The 18,650-nt window shown below is 38.4% G+C and overlaps 1 protein-coding gene across 1 annotated transcript; it reads left to right on the top strand.

Annotated features, from left to right (window-relative positions):
- The first annotated feature begins 9,679 nt into the window (after positions 1-9,679).
- LOC143851653 (NADPH--cytochrome P450 reductase-like) lies at positions 9,680-18,577 on the top strand. The gene is made up of 18 exons (XM_077361129.1): positions 9,680-10,186; positions 10,400-10,459; positions 10,560-10,636; positions 10,722-10,779; positions 10,870-10,953; positions 11,052-11,088; positions 12,795-12,864; positions 13,013-13,207; positions 13,302-13,394; positions 14,960-15,188; positions 15,292-15,375; positions 15,461-15,612; positions 15,718-15,814; positions 17,028-17,177; positions 17,269-17,346; positions 17,469-17,591; positions 17,693-17,806; positions 18,137-18,577. The coding sequence occupies exons 1-18, from the start codon at positions 9,863-9,865 to the stop codon at positions 18,215-18,217; spliced, it is 2,106 nt and encodes a 701-aa protein (XP_077217244.1). The 5' UTR covers positions 9,680-9,862; the 3' UTR covers positions 18,218-18,577.
- The last annotated feature ends 73 nt before the right edge of the window (positions 18,578-18,650 follow it).

Genomic DNA, 18,650 nt, shown 5'->3' with positions numbered 1-18,650 from the left:
TGAAGATTGATGATGAATATCCCCTGATATTGTTGCTGATGATAACCGATACTGAATGCCGAAGACGTTGCATCTTCATGTGTCGCGAAGAGGGCTTAGAAGCCAATAGGTCATAGCCTCAAAGGGGCTTGATGATACTCAAGCCTTGATGGACGAGTAGAAATTGGTCACTATGGACTAATGCCAGAATTGGTAAGAAATTGGTCAAAATAGACCAATGCCGGAATGGGCAAGAATGAGCCACGATGGACGAGAAATCATGGGTTAGTAAGTACCGATCCTCATGAAAATTGAAATCGAGAATAACGGGACGACTCAGAAAGGTAAGGAAGAAGGGTGCGAAGCGCCAACTAGTGACTTAAGATGTACGACAACAAATAACAACGGAAAACTTCTTATCATTTGGAAAATGAAAAGATAAAGTGTAGATATCATAGTGTGGCTATCAAGTTGGGGTTATGCCACATAAGATGAGTGAGAGGCATTTTAAAGAATTATAAAAGGGGTGGCAACTAGAAAAGGTGTTGTTGGAACAAAAATGGAGTGATGAGGCCTCTTTTTTTTTCAAAGGATTGGCACACAAGACTGTAAGAAAATGGAATATAGGGTTGCTATTATCAATGTTGTGGTGTGTGGTTTGAAAACACAAACAAAAGGAGTGTTCGAACCAAAGTTGGGGATTAAGATGGAATATAGGGGTGCCATTATCAATGTTAAGGGTTCAGATTTAAGGCACCACACCAATCCGCCAAAGGTTGAAGAAACTCGGCTACAGGCCATCAATGTTGGAGGATGGTTTTTGCATTGAAGGTGCTTGATGAAAGCCTCTTAGAGTCTATAGCAACAAGTGAGAAAAAAATGATGAGAACGATGAAGAAGAAAGGGGGGGGGGGGTATGGAATAGAGGGTTACTTACTGATTTGGAGAAAACTAAATGGAGGCTAGCAGCGTAGCATTGGATGGATGGTGGCCGGGCGGACGACTAGATCTGCCATGTGCCGAAGGACGGATTCGCTTGCGTTGTGGTCAGCGCAGGATCGTTGGCTCTGATACCATGAAGAATTTTAGAGAATTTCTATTATTCTTGAATTTCTTGGATGATTTTCATTAACAAGAGTCTGTGCTTATATGGAGCACTTACATGATCAACATATAAATAAATCAAGATAACTATGGAAGGAGATATGTGTAGAATATTCTAACCTAATTACTAATCAAATCTAGTTTCCTAATCTATCTAAGTTACCTCTACTAGCCAACTTGCCATAGTATAATAAGATGATCCAACGATGAGATCTCCACATAATCCACCATTGAGATCTTATGAAATCTCACATATTCTAACATACTTCTTCCTCTTCCTCCTCTTCTTCTTTCTTTTCCTAGTTGTAGTGATGATCGTTACCAATGGTGATGAAAAACCAAAAAAAATAAGAGAAAAAGAAGAAAAATGGCTCTATTCTCATACATAGACTTGAGGGCAAAAGGGTCTTTTTTCCAATAATAGCGCCGTACATTTGTCAACCGAACTTCAACCACGATCCATAGATAATTTTAGAAATAAAGCTCATTGTTTCAGGAAATTTCCCACAAACTGACGGATAAAATCCCCCCGTCCCCCACTCACTCACCCACACACACGTTATTGGTTAAGTTTTAAAGGCAAAGAAAAGCGTTACAGGGGGTGAATTTATCCTCAAGCAGTGAGCCACTTTTACAGAAACCGTTAAGAGGGGGGAGTGGATATACCATTTCCCCACAAATATCTCATTTTAAAAAAAGAAGAGGAAAATGATATTGCCACCCACATTTGTTTTACAAAATGGGAAAATAATTATTCCTACAAAAAAGGCAAAAGTTTTTGATCGAACAGTAGCACACTTTTTAAGAGGCTGTTGTTGGATCAAATATCAAGGATGGAACTTCCATCGTACCACCTCAACGGGACTTGACGGCCGGCCACCATATAATTTCTTCTTCTTACAAGTTTTGGATTATGAGACCCAATGGTGTTTTTGGACTCAAAATTAAGGCCATGTTAGGCAAGCATAAAAAGAGAATTTATACGGTGTAAGCCCTTATAGTCCCTTATTTTTCAAGAAGTACTGTACGGACCGCACTATAGGATGATCCAAACCGTCCTCATGATGGGCCATAACGTAAATAGGTTGTGTCCAAAATATCATTTCCATAGGATGATCCTAGCCCTCCGATCTATTGAGGTTTCCATAATATGCAATTCATCTATAGATCGGAGGGCTAGGATCAACCTATGGAAATCATTTTTGGGCACAACCTATTTTCGTTATTGCCCATCATATGGACGGTTTTGATCATCCTATAGTGCGGTCCGTACAGTACTTCTTGAAAAATAAGGGACTATAATGGCTTACACCGTATAAAATCTCGCATAAAAAAAATATTCTATGGAATATTGGGGGGCCCAACATTGTGCGAGCTGTTTAGAAGGAAGGAGGAGTGAATTGATAGCAGAAAATATTCCTTAAACACTACTGAAAAGAAAAAAAACCATATTTAGATAGAAAAAAAAAATTTCCTGGTCTTTAAGAGCTTTACATGCTCCCCTCACTTCAGCCCTCTCAAGTCTCTCTCACCCACCCATCTCTCACAATTGGCGCCACAAATATTCCATGGGATATTTTTCCATGGTGGCCAGCATGGCCTAAATGTAAATTTGAGTCCAATAATTAGTTTTTGACACAATTAATTCTTAAAATCTGGATCAGACATGGTCTTCCAAGATTTTGGTTTTTCTCAAACAATACGTACTTGATAAAGAAATCGCAATGCCAATTGCATTCCTATCTTAACTAGGATTCCGGATCGTCCACGATTTTGGTTTTAACAAACCATACACATACGGTTTCACCTTCTCTAGTCAAATTATTAGATCGTGTGTGATAACCCCCCGATCGTTAGGTAAGCTAACCCCAGAAAAACCAATACTAAACCCAACATTTGGTTGACCATGTAACGCGAGGCCCTTGCAAGCCTACCCATAATGATTGCTTGTATGACCGCACCATTGTCCAAGGCTAGTCAAAGAAATTAATTTGCAAAATCTTTAACTCTTACAATTGTCCTTCTAATGTTTCAATTTGTTAGGGGTAAAATCTGTCCTCCCTTGGATACTTGTCACGTGGCACTAAGTCGCAGTAGGAAACTGAACTTGCCTCCTAGAATGTAAGCGCATGAAGGCTCTCCATCTGTCCAACTTTGTAACGTCTCCAGACATGGAAACCTCCCCCAAAGGGAAAGCCCCTATTGAGAATGGCCATTTTTGCATACGGTTGGTGGACCATTTCCCATGAGGAAACTTGGTACTTATCTAGATAAATATGAAAACCGACTCCAGTGAAATTTGACCCATGAGGAAAGACTCCATTAAGGAAAGTATCCTAAACTATTGTGAGCGCCTCCTCTATAAATAAACACCCACATTCAAATGTACGTATCTTCTAATCACCGGTAAGAACTATTATTTTGTTTTACTGTTGCTTGGTTTTCTCCTGTTAGTGCCGATTTCTGACTTGAGCGTCGAAGTGGTCTCCTGGAGTCACAACATTGGGACCCCTAACATGTTCATGTGAGCGCAGATTCATCACAGATTGAAGCTCTACCATCCATTGATTAATTCATTAGTTTGCTTGCGTTGACAAATCCAACCGGAAAAATCCCAGCGAATCACAAATATCTAAACAAAATAGTTGAAATAGAGAAATCACAAGATGCCTCCAGGATTTTACATGGTTGAACCAAGATGCTTACATTTATGAGAAAGAAAATAATTTCTACTGTGAGAAAAAAGTATAGAGATTACAGTAGATTAACCAAAACCCACAAACGGTAACCCCTTTCCTTCTCATGCTATCAAGACAATAGAAACCCTTCTCACCTCAAGACAAATATCAAGAAAATTCAAATCTCTGTTTTCCCCTCTTTCTCTCCATTGGAGAACGAGAGCTGTCTTCTTTTGCCTTTTCTTCTGTGGGCATGATCTTGGCCAAGTGGCTCTCACGAAGCTAGTGAAGAATGTCTGGAAGTACGCCGTTGCTACGCTGTCATCTCCGTTGAATTGCAACTAGCACACCTATGTAACCCTACCCATCGTGCATGCAAATGTGGCTGCATGTGAGAGTAGCCTAAGGTATTCGATTGATAATTGCTCCCCCTTGTTACAAGGGATAGTGTAACAAAACATACTAGGCGAACAACTTGAGTCTTGAGATATATGAATGTGTAACCTATCTTAGTATTTATGTAGGGCAATGATATTGTCACCCCCCCTGCGTACGCATTCGCCCCCCTTATTAAAGCTTTTTGACGTCAAATCAAGCCAAAAGGGGAGCGAATGCGTAATTTAGGGGGGGTGACAATATCATCGCCCTTTATGTATCTTAAGGCCTTCTATATTGTGTGTGACACCCCGACTCTTCATGTCCTATTACGTCATTCTTTCAATAATGGAGGTACTCTCTCTTTGTTTTCATCATGGTTTTAAATTTCGACCGAAATCTGAAATTTCGGATTTCGGTGGAGACCGACACCGAAATCGACCAAAATCGAAACGGTCATTTATTTTGGCCGAAATTTCGGTTTTTCCGAAATTTGACCAAAAATAACTGTTTTTTTATATTAATTTAATATTTTACCAAAATTTCAAAATTTCGGTCGAAATTTTGAAATTCCAGGGTCCAAAACCAGTTCCGAAACCGAAATGTTAAACCTTGGTTTTCATTCTCCAATTAGCTGTTAAAGGTAGTCACAATTCCCAAAAAAGCTATGAAACAGTCAATCATTTGCTACCATATATATAAAGGTGCAATTCCATTGTTTGTTCTATTAAATATTTTATGGTTTGTCAATTTCCATACGTACTAAGATTGTTGAGGGCATGTGGTCTGGGACAACTTCAACTAACCTGACCCAACTTATTAGAAGAAAGTAAGAGTCGGACACTCGTACGTTGCTAATTAGGAATTTAGGATCACACATGTGGATACCATGACATAAGTTACTCATTATTGCCCCTTTTTTTATTAATCTATACTGGATATATAACTACAAACCCAAGCAATCCCGCAATATTTAATAACATTTAAATCAAATAAATATGTCATGTGCAGACCCTTACAGTTTATTTATAAAATTCATGAATGTGAAACTCGCTATCTATAGTCTATAATATAAAATGGGGAAAAGTTTCCTCCAGCTACTTTGGGCATGTTTGGCTACACCATAAATTTTTTTTCTTCCTGAAAAATTAGCTTACCCGACGGTGAGGGAAGGAGGAAGTAGAGGATAAGATTACCTCATTCGTGCCCTCCAAGGTCTCTCCTTCTCCCACCCGTTGTACCCTCTTTCACTAACTGGGAAACTAATTTATCACGAAAAAAAAATTCACAGCCAAACATGGCTTTACTATCTTTCAAATTTCCTTATAGCTAGTAAGTATATAACTCAACTCAACTCAACTCAGCTAAGCCTTTGTCCCGAACTAGTTGGAGTCAGCTAATGAATCCTTCATAAAATTTTCATGAAGAAGGTGAAAGGATCCACCCAGCCTTACCTTTTGCGGGGTCTGGGGAGGGCTAGATATACGCAACCTTACTCCTGCTTTGTAAAGAAGTTGTTTCTGTGACTCAAACCTGTGACCACCAGGTCACAATGGAGCAACCTTACCATTGCGCCAAGGCTCACTCTCTAAACGAAAATCTCCTATAGCTATTAAATATCTTATAATTTAAATTTAAACTTGTATATTGTTGTATACTATATTATGATAAAGTTTATATGCAGATAGTCTAGATATGGCAACAATATTCCTCAAAAGAAGAAAAATAGCTATATAAAGAGAAATATGAAAATGTCAACTATCCAATAGTCTAAATCCATGATTTTCCGCATACTAATGCCTGTTACTTGGTCTTGTTGTGCTGCTTGCGTCTATAAAGAAACTCAAACCAAAACTGAATATAATCTACCAGTAACTTATGCACCGAGAGTCCAAGACCCATCCTGCATTTCTTACTTCTCAGCAATGTGGGCGAAAGGAGAACCACAATAAGGTTAACAAACTTGAATGGTCTGATGGATCCGAATCCAAATGGGTGGGACATAGGCAAAACTTGTTGGTATGTAGAGCCTATATAAAGTTCTTGCAAGATAATGCCACAACTCGTCTTTAACCCAGGGCTCCACCAAACCTGCTTCCCTCTACGTACAATGCCAATGAGTTTTGTGACTTCCATCAAGTTTTAGAGACCATCTCAGAGACAAATGCATTTTTTTTTGCGGCATGTCACTCAGGACTTGATTGATAAGGGAAAGGTCCAGACTCTTCCAACCCTAATGTCACCACCAACTCTTCTACCCAAAATAATCCCCCTCCCCTCCCCGCACAGCGAAATGATATATTCGCCCCTTGTTTTTACCAGGAACACCAGTGTAAAAGAGTAGTCATAAAATAAACTAGAGGTGGCTTTCCAAATTAGAAAAGGAGACGAATATATCCCTACACATATGCCAAACATTGGAATCGAGTGGAATTGGAATAGGATGCCGAATCCAATGGCAACCAATAATGAGAAGAGAAAGAATATACATTCTTGTATAGAGAGTTCCTACTCCATCTGAGGAAATAATATCAAGAAGGGAAGAGTGTCGTAATCAAAACAAGAGGGTACAAATATCATTTGCCAGCAGAGAAACACATAAAAACTAAGCCCTTAGAAGCTAACTAGCTTGGAAGGTGGTGTAGACAGACTTGGACAGACAAGCTACGCAGAGCCGTGAATTATGATATATGGCGTAGAGTGTATTCACGTGAGTGGAGACGTATACATAAGGGCGTGTATATTTGTACCGTACACGTTACCACCACCTTTTCCTCTACAAACTATTAAAACCTGAGGCAATGCTCTTTGCCGCGTTTAGAAAACCAGGTCCCCTTTGGCTCTTTCTAATTCGGTTTTTATATCATGAAGTGGGAAGCATAAAAAAATGAGGGTTGCCAAAGTTGACAGATTGTGTTTGTCCCAAGTGAATGAGTGATTGAATCGAGTGGTCCCTCCTTGGATGAGCCCATGGTTTTAAATTTTGTCCAAAATCCGAAATTTCGGCAAAATCGGGTATACCTGATTTCGCCAAAATTTTGGTTTTGGTGAGGACCGAAACACACTCCGAAACTGAAATTTGAAACCATGGATGAGCCACTCCTGAAACATGACAATGATCAGACTATCCTAGCCATCAGATCGATTGATATTCGGTGTGCATCATCATCTATTTATCTTAATTTTAACTGTCCTTTTGTTGGCTTTGATCGCATGTCTAGGATAATGAGATAGGCGACTTTTAGCCTAAAAAACTAACTAGACAATTAGTAGTTTAGTACTATTTTAACGGGATAAATTGAATTTGTAGACCAGATCCAATTGTTACAAAATCTTCTCTCTCAACGTAAGCATGCAGCACGTGTCATTGATAAACGAAGGACTATGTTAACAGTCGAAAATACCCTTCTAAAATATCAGAAATGTCATGACATATAGCTATAACTTGCTTTGGAATTCAAGGGTGCCTTTGATATTTCCCCGAGGTCATTATTGGCAGAGAAAGATGCGAGACGACGATTTGGAAAGACAAGGAAATGAATGAGACCAGAAATATCTTAATTATTTTTTAATAGAGGGCGGCGGAAATCGAGGGGAATTATTTAGTTGAACACGCAGACTACAGTGAAGACTGTGAAGTTGAGAACGTTTGAGGAAAAAAAAAGAAGAGAAAACGCAAAACGCCAAGGAGCCCGTGTCGAGTAGAGTAATTTGGCCGGAGCACTCCCGTGTTGACATCTTCACCCCCTATCTTGATGAAAAAGGGAAATGATAAATGAGCCCCATTGGACACCCTGCTGCATATGTGGCAGTACAACTCGACTCGACTCAACTTAACTCAACTCAACTAAGCCTTTGTCCCAAACTAATTGGGACAATGCTCCAGCGTACGTGCATGGCAATCATGTCGGTTGAATCCTTCGCATGAGAAGTACATCAGCCCCTTTGCAGTCATAGATTTACTGCAGCTAGGTGTCCCAAGTAATGAATAGGGACAAGTTTATCACTTAACATGAAAAATTGTAGTATCTTTCTTTGTTTCTGACAAATCCCCAAGGAGCTACATGAGCCAATGAAAGGTCGTTGGAGGGGCTTTTGTGTCTAATTGGAACCCTCGATCTTTCATGAGGTGGCTCACTTAGTCTTGCTCCAATGCTAAACAAATATCCCATTCCATCTGTAAGATATAGGGCAGGTTTCGCTACAGGTAATTTGTTTTCATGATAAATCGGTATCTCCAAGCGGAGATGAGGCCGGAATCCCTCAAAATCAGGAAGTCCAGAAAAATGTGATGATTTCCTTCTAGATATCCGGAAAAGATCAACCCCGATTAGTGTTTTTCCTTTTCAGACTTTGAGAATCAAATCATCACATTTTCTGGATTTGGTTTCCTGATTTTGAGGGATTCTGCCTTATCTCCACATGGAGATTCCGATTTATCATGAAAAACATTTCCTCGCAGTCAACGGCCTACAAAAATCAATAATTTAGCTACCCTTTCTGAAACAGTAAGCAAAGCTTAATAGAGGCAAGAAATCAATAATTTAGCTACCCTTTCTGAAACAGTAAGCAAAGCTTAATAGAGGCAAGAAATCATTCATTCAAACTAGTCAAGTGGCAATCAACCTAATCATGTTGACGTGGTACATGTGGGCCCTCTTCATTTTTTTATTTGGTTTTCTCACCAAAAAAAAAAAAAAACCTCCGTGAGAGAAAGAACATCGAGGGAAGCCACTCCGGATTTTTGGGAAGTTCAAACGAAACAGCCTAGAATCCACGCTGGCGCTCGGACAACAACTAAACGTGGGACCAATAGGACTTCTGCTGAAAATGAACACATTTTCAGACCCTATACCCCCACATGTTCTTTTTTTTTGCTCGGTAATTTGGGGTTAGGCAGACCCCCACCAGCTAAATTAAATAAAACATAATTACAATCTTGGATAAGCCATACCGGAAAAATCTTCCGATACTATGCTTAAAAGCTCATCAGGAGCCAAACAAAGAGGGATTGGGTCCCCTTTACAGATACAATTTGGTTTAGGTAAGAAGTCAGCAGCTCTATACCCCAACATGTTCGTTATTGATAAAGAGTTTTATTGTGATTTTATATAAGTGGTCATGAAGGCATTGGGGTGTGCATTTATTATAAGCAATGGATTGGACCATTATACAAGTGGGACCCACATGTACTTCTAGCCTATCGGTATTTTTGTACGTGTCTTCATCGTATAAGAACCAACAATTCAGAAACAAGAGGAAAGCCCCACGTTTTCTATGATGTTATCGAGATGAAAAAAAAAACGTATCGGGAAATTAATTTCTCGGGATCATCAAGTTAAGAAGAGCAAACGCGGTGACTGCACTTATCTAACAGTCTAATGTCGTCTTGACAGTCAAGCAAGAGCCGAGGGGTATTTCGGTAAATACGACGGTTAGGTTAACTCAACCATGGTTAAGTGAGGTTGGTGCGTTGACCAGTCGGGTTTGGTGGGCGTTTGTTCGTTCCAAGCCACAAATAAAAACGCTCCCCTTCTCAACCACTCTCAGGATCTCTCTCTCTTTTGTCTTCCTGATTCCGATTCCACAGAGAGTCCTCTCCTACGTATCGGGAACTAAATCACGACCGTCGATTCTCTTCCAACAAATCCAAAGCAGAAATCTCTTGCGATTTCCCCTCCGTCCGATTCTCCGCCACCGGATTTTCGCATTCCGATTCGGATTTCATGCAATCTAGTTCTCCTCTCGAACTGATGTCGGAATTTCTGAAAGAGAAATGGAATCTCGTGACCGGTTCATCGGATTCCGGCACCGTGATTTTCACCAATAATCGTGAATTCTTAATGATCTTGACGACATCAATCGCTGTTTTAATCGGATGTGTTTTCGTGTTCGTTTGGAGGCGATCGTCCGGTGAGAAATCTAGCATAGTCGTGGAAGCTCGGAAACAGTTGATCGTTAAGGAACAGGATCCGGATTTAGATGGAGGAAAGAAGAAGGTCACGATCTTCTTCGGTACACAGACTGGTACTGCTGAGGGATTTGCTAAGGTTAGGGACTGATCTTATCTTTTCTCTTCAGCGATCTTCAGTTATCTCCTAAAAATCTGGTGTTTGATTTTTTTTCCCGAGATCTTCGGTTATCTGCTAAAAATCTGGTGTTTGATTTTTTTTTTTCCCGTTTTTGTTGTGTTTGATATATATATTTTTTCCGATTTTGTTATGTTTAATTTTTTTTGCCGTTTTTGTTGTTATTTGATTCAGTCGTTCGCGGAGGAGGCGATAGTTCGCTATGATAAGGCGATCTTTAAAATCCTTGATCTGGTAATTGTGTTTTTTTTTAATTAAAAAAATAGGAGGAGAATTCATAGGTTTTTAATATATGTCTGGACACTTGATCTGATTAAAATTGAATTTTGCCTAGGATGACTATGGGGCAGATGATGATGAATATGAAGAGAAGTTGAAGAAGGAATCTTTTGCATTTTTCTTTATAGCGACGTCAGTTAGCATTCGTTGATTGTTCTCTTCGCGTTTTGATTTTCCTTTTTGTTATTATTGCTTTAATTGTGTTTCTGTCTAATAGATATGGAGATGGTGAACCGACAGACAATGCTGCAAGGTTTTATAAATGGTTTTCAGAGGTAAATTTTGTAAGAATTTCAGTGTAATTGCACTTTTGGTTCTTTTGCGTTGAATTTCTGGGGCAATTTCTCATTGTCTGGTGTTTTCAGGGACAAGATAGGGGAATCTGGCTTAAGAATCTCCAGTATGGTGTATTCGGCCTTGGTAACAGGCAGTATGAGCATTTCAATAAGGTTTGAGAAGAAAAGGAACCTTAGTTTCATGATTTTTAGTTGGATAATCTTTTGGGAAGTAGCTGATGTTTGATTTATGGGATTCCTTTCAAAAACAGGTGGCAAAGGTGGTGGATGAGATCCTTGCCAATCAGGGTATGTTTTCGGGATGACCTGACCTGACGGCTTTTGTTTACTTCATGAACCTGTTGATTTCATTGAATTCATAGTACTAATGCTTCAGAAGTAGGCATTTCTAGTTATTCTGAATAAAAAAGTGTTATGCTATTTATTGTGTATATTATGGAAATTGTTATGCCATTGTTTGTTTATGGATGCTGTGCTGTATTAAATGCTTACTGATTGCCAACCTTATTTGCAAATTCTATTGCCCAAAATACTCTCCATCCTAATATTGCATTTTATTGCTTTGAAGCACTGCTAGAAATATTCTAGATTTATTCAAATCTTCAAGATATTACTTGTTCTTGTGGAAATTTTACTTATATTCCTCGATTTTAATGTGTGGCAGTTCATGTTTAGATTCATAACTCCAGCCTGTGGTTATAGATTCAAGCTTTTGTTAAAAGATTTGTGGATGTTCTCTTTGGATCAGGCATCTTGCTATTATACTTAAAATGAAGTGCCTATCTATATGATCAGCTCAGCGTGGTGTTACTGAAAATGCACCTAGTGTGATGTATTGGTCATGTTCCTTGCTGTTCCATGCTATGAGCCCTCATTGATGCCATGAGAGGAATGCGTACGCGTCAATTTAACTTGGAACAGGACATGAACTTTTACATTTATCATATTTATTTTCACTAATTCCAGTGTCCAGATTGTCTTTGACAACTGTCAAATGATTGGAAAAGCTTCCTAACTATAAACCGTGTTCTAGCAACTGCATCTACTTTTTAATTAGTTCGTGGTTTGTTAAATCTTAACTGGGGTCACCTTCCAATGGATTTTCGGGTTTTGGAGCTCTTACCCCCGGAAAGTCTGTTTCCTCCTATATGTGCAGTATTTTTTTTTCTTCTTCAACGCTAGTGTTTTTATCGTGTTCTCTGGTGGACCTAAATTGATGAGTTTTTTGTATGCAAGTTTTTTCATAAGTGGTTTATGCGAAGAGGATCAAGTTAGCGCAAGGCGGCCTAGGGATATCTGTTTGAAAGTTTTTATTATTCCGAGGTTCAGAATCTAGGCTTAGTGTGATGACTCGAGTTCAGAAGTTGGAAGGGGTTTGGATCCTGCTGGTGTGTATCAGTGTCCGGACCAAATGAAGCATATACAGTTCAGTTCATTAGATACTGCCCTGTTAAGTTCAATCTTTATGCACATGACTTTCTCATTTTTAGTATCTTTGCCAGTTATTCCTGGTCCATAGTTAAATAATGGAGTAGGCTGAGGCATGAGGCTGCTGCCATAGACTGGTTTCTGGACCAATATGAATCATCTTCAAATATTTAGGCATTGTGATGTTAATTATTATGTATGCGTATGGCCTTTTCCTTTGTGTAATACCTTTGCCTTTTCTGCTGGTCCTCTATTAAACAGTGGATTGTTTTCTAATTTGTACTACTGGAAAATATTAACTGTAATGATTGATTAGTTTGCTGGGCATATAACGGGTAAGTTGCTAGAACATAGGGAATCTAATTTGTCAGAGAGCTATGATGTTCATTGCATCTGATGGTTCATTCCTCTCATACGGGAGTGTCCTAGCGTCATTGGACATGGGATGTTACTGTTTGATTGATGCTTCTGATTATAGTTTGATAGTTGTTTTTCCATGTCCCATTTCCTTCTCTTTATCCTTCTTACTATATTAGCTCTTATTTTTTCTCTTTTCATTTCTATAGGTGGAAAGCGTCTTGTTCCAGTGGGTCTTGGAGATGATGATCAATGCATGGAGGATGACTTTAATGCATGGTGTGCAGAACCTTTAATATTTGGATTATCTTGTCAGAGAAATTTTTAATAGACCAAAACTTCTGCCATTTGATGATTCCAGGTGAACCCATGCATGTATCTTTGTCAGAATGTTTTGACTTATTTCAGATTTTTTTTGGTATTTTAGGCGGGAGTCGGTATGGCCTGAATTGGATCAGTTGCTTCGGGATGAAGATGATGCTCCGGGTGCTTCCACCCCTTATGCTGCTATTCTCCCGGAATATAGAGTTGTATTTCATGATCCTGCTGAGGCATCTTATCAGGACAAGAGCTGGAACATTGCAAATGGCCATGCTGTTCATGACATTCACCATCCGTGCAGGTATAAAAGAATTTACATTCCGACATTCAATTTTAATCTTTTTCCCTGTTTAGTTATAATATAATCTGAGTTTTGGTCTATTCTCTGTATAAAGAGCTAATGTGGCTGTGCGGAGAGAACTTCACACCCCAGCTTCTGATCGTTCTTGCATTCATTTGGAATTTGACATTTCCGGCACAGGACTTGCGTAAGTTCATTATATTGCTTCTCTTAATGCAACTGCAAATTCATACGGTTCAAATTACAGCTTTTCTATTGACATCTCATATTTCAAGCTGTTCTTTATGATGAAGGTTTTCTAATTCACACGGTTATGAGTTACATTCTTCTAATTTTACCGGACAAATAATCTGATATTGATTATTTGAAAATTTTATTGAATACTTTGTTATTTTTAATTTAGGATAATCAGATACTTATTTCCAGTAAAGACTTCAGTCAAAATATGATACCTTTCATGTCTAATTCCATCTCTGGACATTAGAACTCCAATTTCCCGTTAGAGCTGAATATTAGTTTCTTAAGGGCATCATATATTGTGTTTTTGGAAATTGAAAGAGTTGTATCTGCCAAAATTTATTCGTATCTAAAGAAGATCTGTTGGAATTTTTATCAGTAAGTTGTTGATTCTCATCTAGTTGACTGTTGACTGTTCTCTGTACCATAGGGCCCAAAGCACTAACTAGTTATTGATCTTATAATGAGCCATTTATATTCAGATTAGGAAGTTTATCTACTCATCCATATAACTGTTCTTTTGAATTCATTTCACTATCTTGAATTCTCATTAACTAGTCAATGCTAAGATCATGGTTCTTCTCACTTAGATTATATGCATAAATTTACCGTAAGGCCCATATTTTTCCTTCAATTTCTGAGAAAGTTGAGATATGCTCCTCTTGAAGTCTCAAGGTACAGTGTAGAAACTGTTATTGGTTTGATAAATTGCTGGAAGTGGTTGCCATTGCTCTTTTCTTGGAATTGACTGATTGATTAAGACAACAAGTTTGATATGTTTGAAAGAGATGCAATCTTTTACTGAAAGCTAAATTAGTTTTTAAGAAATAAATTACATATATAATCCTATGAGAAATTATCCATAATGCTTTACTAAAGCTTTTGTATAATATCTATTCCATGTCAGATATTGACATGAATGTTATATAGTGCACTTAAGAATGCTTTCGGTGCTATGCTAAAGAACTTTTATTTGGTTAATCATTGTGGTCATTCAATAAGCTGTAAAATGTAATATCACTCTAGCTTGTTACTCATTCTCAATGACTCTATGAGCAAAAAACTCTTGGCCGAAGGCGTCACAAGACCGAGAGGAGCCATCTGTCCCCGTCAGACATGGGCACAAGGTGTTTGAAATGCCGATGTCAGAAAATCTTACCTGCCAACAAAAACATATACTCAAACCTCTTGGAAAACGAAAAAATGTCAATAGACTCCACCAATAATGCGAAAAGATATTTAATTTCATGAGTATTAGTTAGTATAAGTAACATATTGAAATATATGTCAGTGTAAGAAACGTATTAAATATAGTATTATGTAAAGAGTACTGAAAACAAGAAAAAGAGATGCATTAAGGTCTTCTCCAATAAGCTTGTTGATTTGTTTGTCTGAGATGCCAGTTTTAAGAGAATTGTTGTCCTTGTCACATTTAATATCACTGTTAGCTTGTCAGCGGACTTCTCCTTTTGTTGACTTACTCATCTACTGTGCTTTCCTCCATCTTTTCATCAGGTATGAAACTGGAGACCATGCTGGTGTCTATGCTGAAAATTGTACTGAATCCGTGGAAAAGGCAGAAAGGTTACTAGGTTATTCACCAGATACTTTCTTCTCCATCCATGCTACCAAAGAGGATGGCACCCCCATTAGTGGAAGCTCCTTACCACCTCCTTTCCCATGTCCTTGCACTTTGAGAGCTGCACTTACTCGATATGCAGATCTTTTGAATGCCCCCAAAAAGGTGCTTTACAGTTTCTACTCTTAAGATCCTTTTTTTCTTACTCCTTGAACTCTCTCCCTACTCCAAGTCTTTTTTCTTTATGTATATGTTTGCATCTTTCCAGGCTTCGCTGATGGCATTAGCTGCCCATGCTTCTGATGAGGATGAAGCCGATCGCCTAAGATTCCTTGCATCCCCTGCTGGAAAGGTTGGAAAAATATATTCTTGTGCTCTGATTCCTTACTAGTATTGTCAAATTTCTCTTTTTAATTTGTACTTTCTCTTTGGTGCAGGATGAATATTCACAGTGGGTAATGGCAAGTCAGAGAAGCCTCCTAGAAGTCATGGCGGAATTTCCCTCAGCCAAGCCTCCTATTGGAGTTTTCTTTGCAGCGATAGCCCCACGTTTGCAGCCTAGATTCTATTCTATATCTTCATCCCCAAAGTTAGTTGTATTTCAAATTTAAGCTTTTCCATCTGCAGTTTCAGTGTTTTATTTTTGAATGGCGTCGTTTCATTTTATTTACTGTTTGCCCTTTCTTATCTTCAGGATTGCATCGTCTAGGATACATGTCACATGTTCATTGGTAAATGAAGCAACTCCAACAGGAAGGATTCATAAAGGCGTGTGTTCCACTTGGTTCAAGGTATTGTAAGCATTCTATTTGCTACTATTGTTGTGAAAAACTTGACGCTACAAAAAACTGCAAATTAATTGTTAGTTACTTTTATTTTTGAGACTTGGATGGTGTCTTTGGTTTGCACAACCTTTTTTTTTTGCTTTGAAAGATAGCGCTACTAAATTTTTGGAATTCCAAATACCCAGATGGTGAATATGCTCGTTCTTGTAGAAATGACCAAAAAAACCTAAATCTTATTGTTGGACAAAAGCTAGGTTTTTTAACTAATTAAAACTCTGATCTTTTACAAAATTAAAAAGGCTTATTATCTACCAAATATGCTTAAAGTGATGGTGTTATGGTACCATTCAAAAAAAGAAGAAGTGAGTGTTATGGTATAAATAATATTGTGTTCTTTGTTAATTAATTTTTGGGGGTTACATTTAAGTGTTTTTTCAATTTTTAACTGTTTAACCAGTAGCAAGATCTCTAGACTCCCTTTTTGGTAGGTACCTGACTATCTGTACAATTTACCCCATTGTTTAGAAGCCAGGTGTCATTTATAGTCTTGTTCCCAGTTTGTATGGTACTTGGTGGTTAATTATGAGTCACAGGCAACTGTCGCTAGTTTACCTCCAGCAGTCAATTCATCTGTATGCATGTTTCTTGCATCCCAATGTGCTGTACTTGAGGGAATCTGCACTTGGCTTTCATCTTGCAGAGGATCCTTTAATGAAGTTCATGCTAACTCATTACTCCTCCTTTCTGATGTCCGTATCTTGTTAAAGAATTTCTCTCTCTCTCTCTCTCTCTCTCTCTCTCTCTCTCTCTCTCTCTCTCTCTATTTAAGCGTGTATGGAGAATGGTCTAATGAATTTTATGCTAAATCTCCATCATTTTAATGATTTTGTTCTCAGTTTTTTCTAATTACTTATATTTCCACACTATGGTCTTAAATCAAACATGAAGGAGCACCCGTCTCCCTTGCATAATATGTACATGTTACGTGCAATATCCAGAAGGATCTACATTTTTCAGTATTTAGTTTCAAGTTTATTAGTCGGTTCACCCTGTCAGTTTTATGTATATCTGCGGAGTCAATTTGATTACATTCCATGAATGTTAGTTCATTATGTCTCTACTTCTCTCTTGCTTTTTCTCAATCCATCATCCTAAAACACTGTATCTTGAGCAGGGCCTTTTCTCCACATCTCATCTCTCTGTTATCATCTTTTTGCAGAATTCTGTGCCTTTGGAGGAAAGCCCCGACTGCAGCTATGCACCTATTTTTGTGAGGACATCAAATTTTAAACTGCCTACAGATCCTACTGTGCCAATTATCATGATTGGCCCTGGAACTGGATTGGCCCCATTTAGGGGATTCTTGCAGGTCTGTCACTGAGAAGTATTTCTCAACTTTTTCTTTTATTCAGATTGACGAAATGGATTCAAATAAGGAGTCTTTGTATTTGTCATTTCAGGAAAGATTGGGTCTGAAAGAGGCTGGAGCAAAGCTTGGCCCTGCTATCCTCTTCTTTGGATGCCGGAATCGCAAAATGGTAATTCAATCTCAAATCCTCTATTAAACAGATATAAAATTTCCCTATCTGTACTTTGTTCCTTAAAGATGTTTCCTTAAGTTCAGGATTTGATCAAGTATGCAATTATGCATTACCTGCAGGATTTCATCTATGAAGATGAGCTGAATGGTTTCCTTGAAGCGGGGGTGATTTCTGAGCTGGTCCTTGCTTTCTCACGTGAGGGGCCAACCAAGGAATATGTGCAGCACAAGATGAAGCAGAAGGTTGGTTAAAAAAAATAAAAATTGTACCATGTTTTTGTTGTAAAGGAATTGGAGTTCCTGTGTACAGTTCATTCTAAGTGAGTCATTCTACTTGTTTTCAGGCCTCGGACATCTGGGATATCATCTCCAACGGCGGTTATATTTATGTCTGTGGTGACGCTAAAGGCATGGCCAAGGATGTTCATCGGGTTCTCCACACCATAGTCCAAGAGCAGGTATAAATCCATGATTTTCAAAAAGGCTCCAGCATAAATGGTGTAGAAATGTTGCATGTTATTCTTGGAAAATGATCTGAACTAACAAATTTTCGAACTCATTCTTTCCATTTACCTCCTTTTCTTTCGACGACGTAAAACAAATTTCCCATCCAATTTAAAGTGGAAAAATGGGCTTAAAATTTGTTTTACAACTATTTTACCTCGAAAGAAACAAAGCCTTATATGTTTCTAGCCCTTTTAGCTTGTTTCAAATAGAACCCAGAAATTGGGTATGGTGATTGAATAAAATAGCAGGTTCTAAACCAGTGCCTCAAAAATTTGTTTCAGGGATGTCTGGTGGGATCCAAGGTTGAGAGCATGGTGAAGAGTCTGCAAATGGAAGGGAGGTATCTGCGTGACATATGGTGATATTTTCCTGTGTCTGTTTTTATGGAAGATGCGTTAATTAGTGGCAGGACCAACCATTACAAAATTATAGGGAGCTCCCCAAATCTCACAAAGTAGGTTTTGGGAAATCGACGGTCTGTTGTGCCTGCTTCTCTCAGCTTTCACTGCCATAAAAACGGTTTGTTGTTCGCCTTCGTTGATGTCGTGATTCTTTTTCCCTCGAGAGGATTTTTGTTCTTGTAATTTATAATACGATTTATTGAAAAATAAGTAATTTTGAGCCAACAATGCTATGTGAAAGACTATGAAAGCTTCTATATGTAATCTAAAACATAGATGATGACTTCTGTTTGCTCAACAGCATCGAGCAATAAGTGCCAATATCATCTTCCCACCATGGTTTTTAGCATCCCAATCTATGGGAGCCTTTCCGATTTGCTGATATTTGAGAATA

Source organism: Tasmannia lanceolata, unplaced genomic scaffold (assembly GCF_043159265.1).
Source record: "Tasmannia lanceolata isolate RefF3 unplaced genomic scaffold, GAP_Taslan_0.1 ptg000018l, whole genome shotgun sequence".
NCBI lineage: Eukaryota > Viridiplantae > Streptophyta > Magnoliopsida > Canellales > Winteraceae > Tasmannia > Tasmannia lanceolata.
The sequence above is the reverse complement of the archived record's forward strand: the minus strand, read 5'-3'. Positions and strand labels throughout refer to the sequence as shown.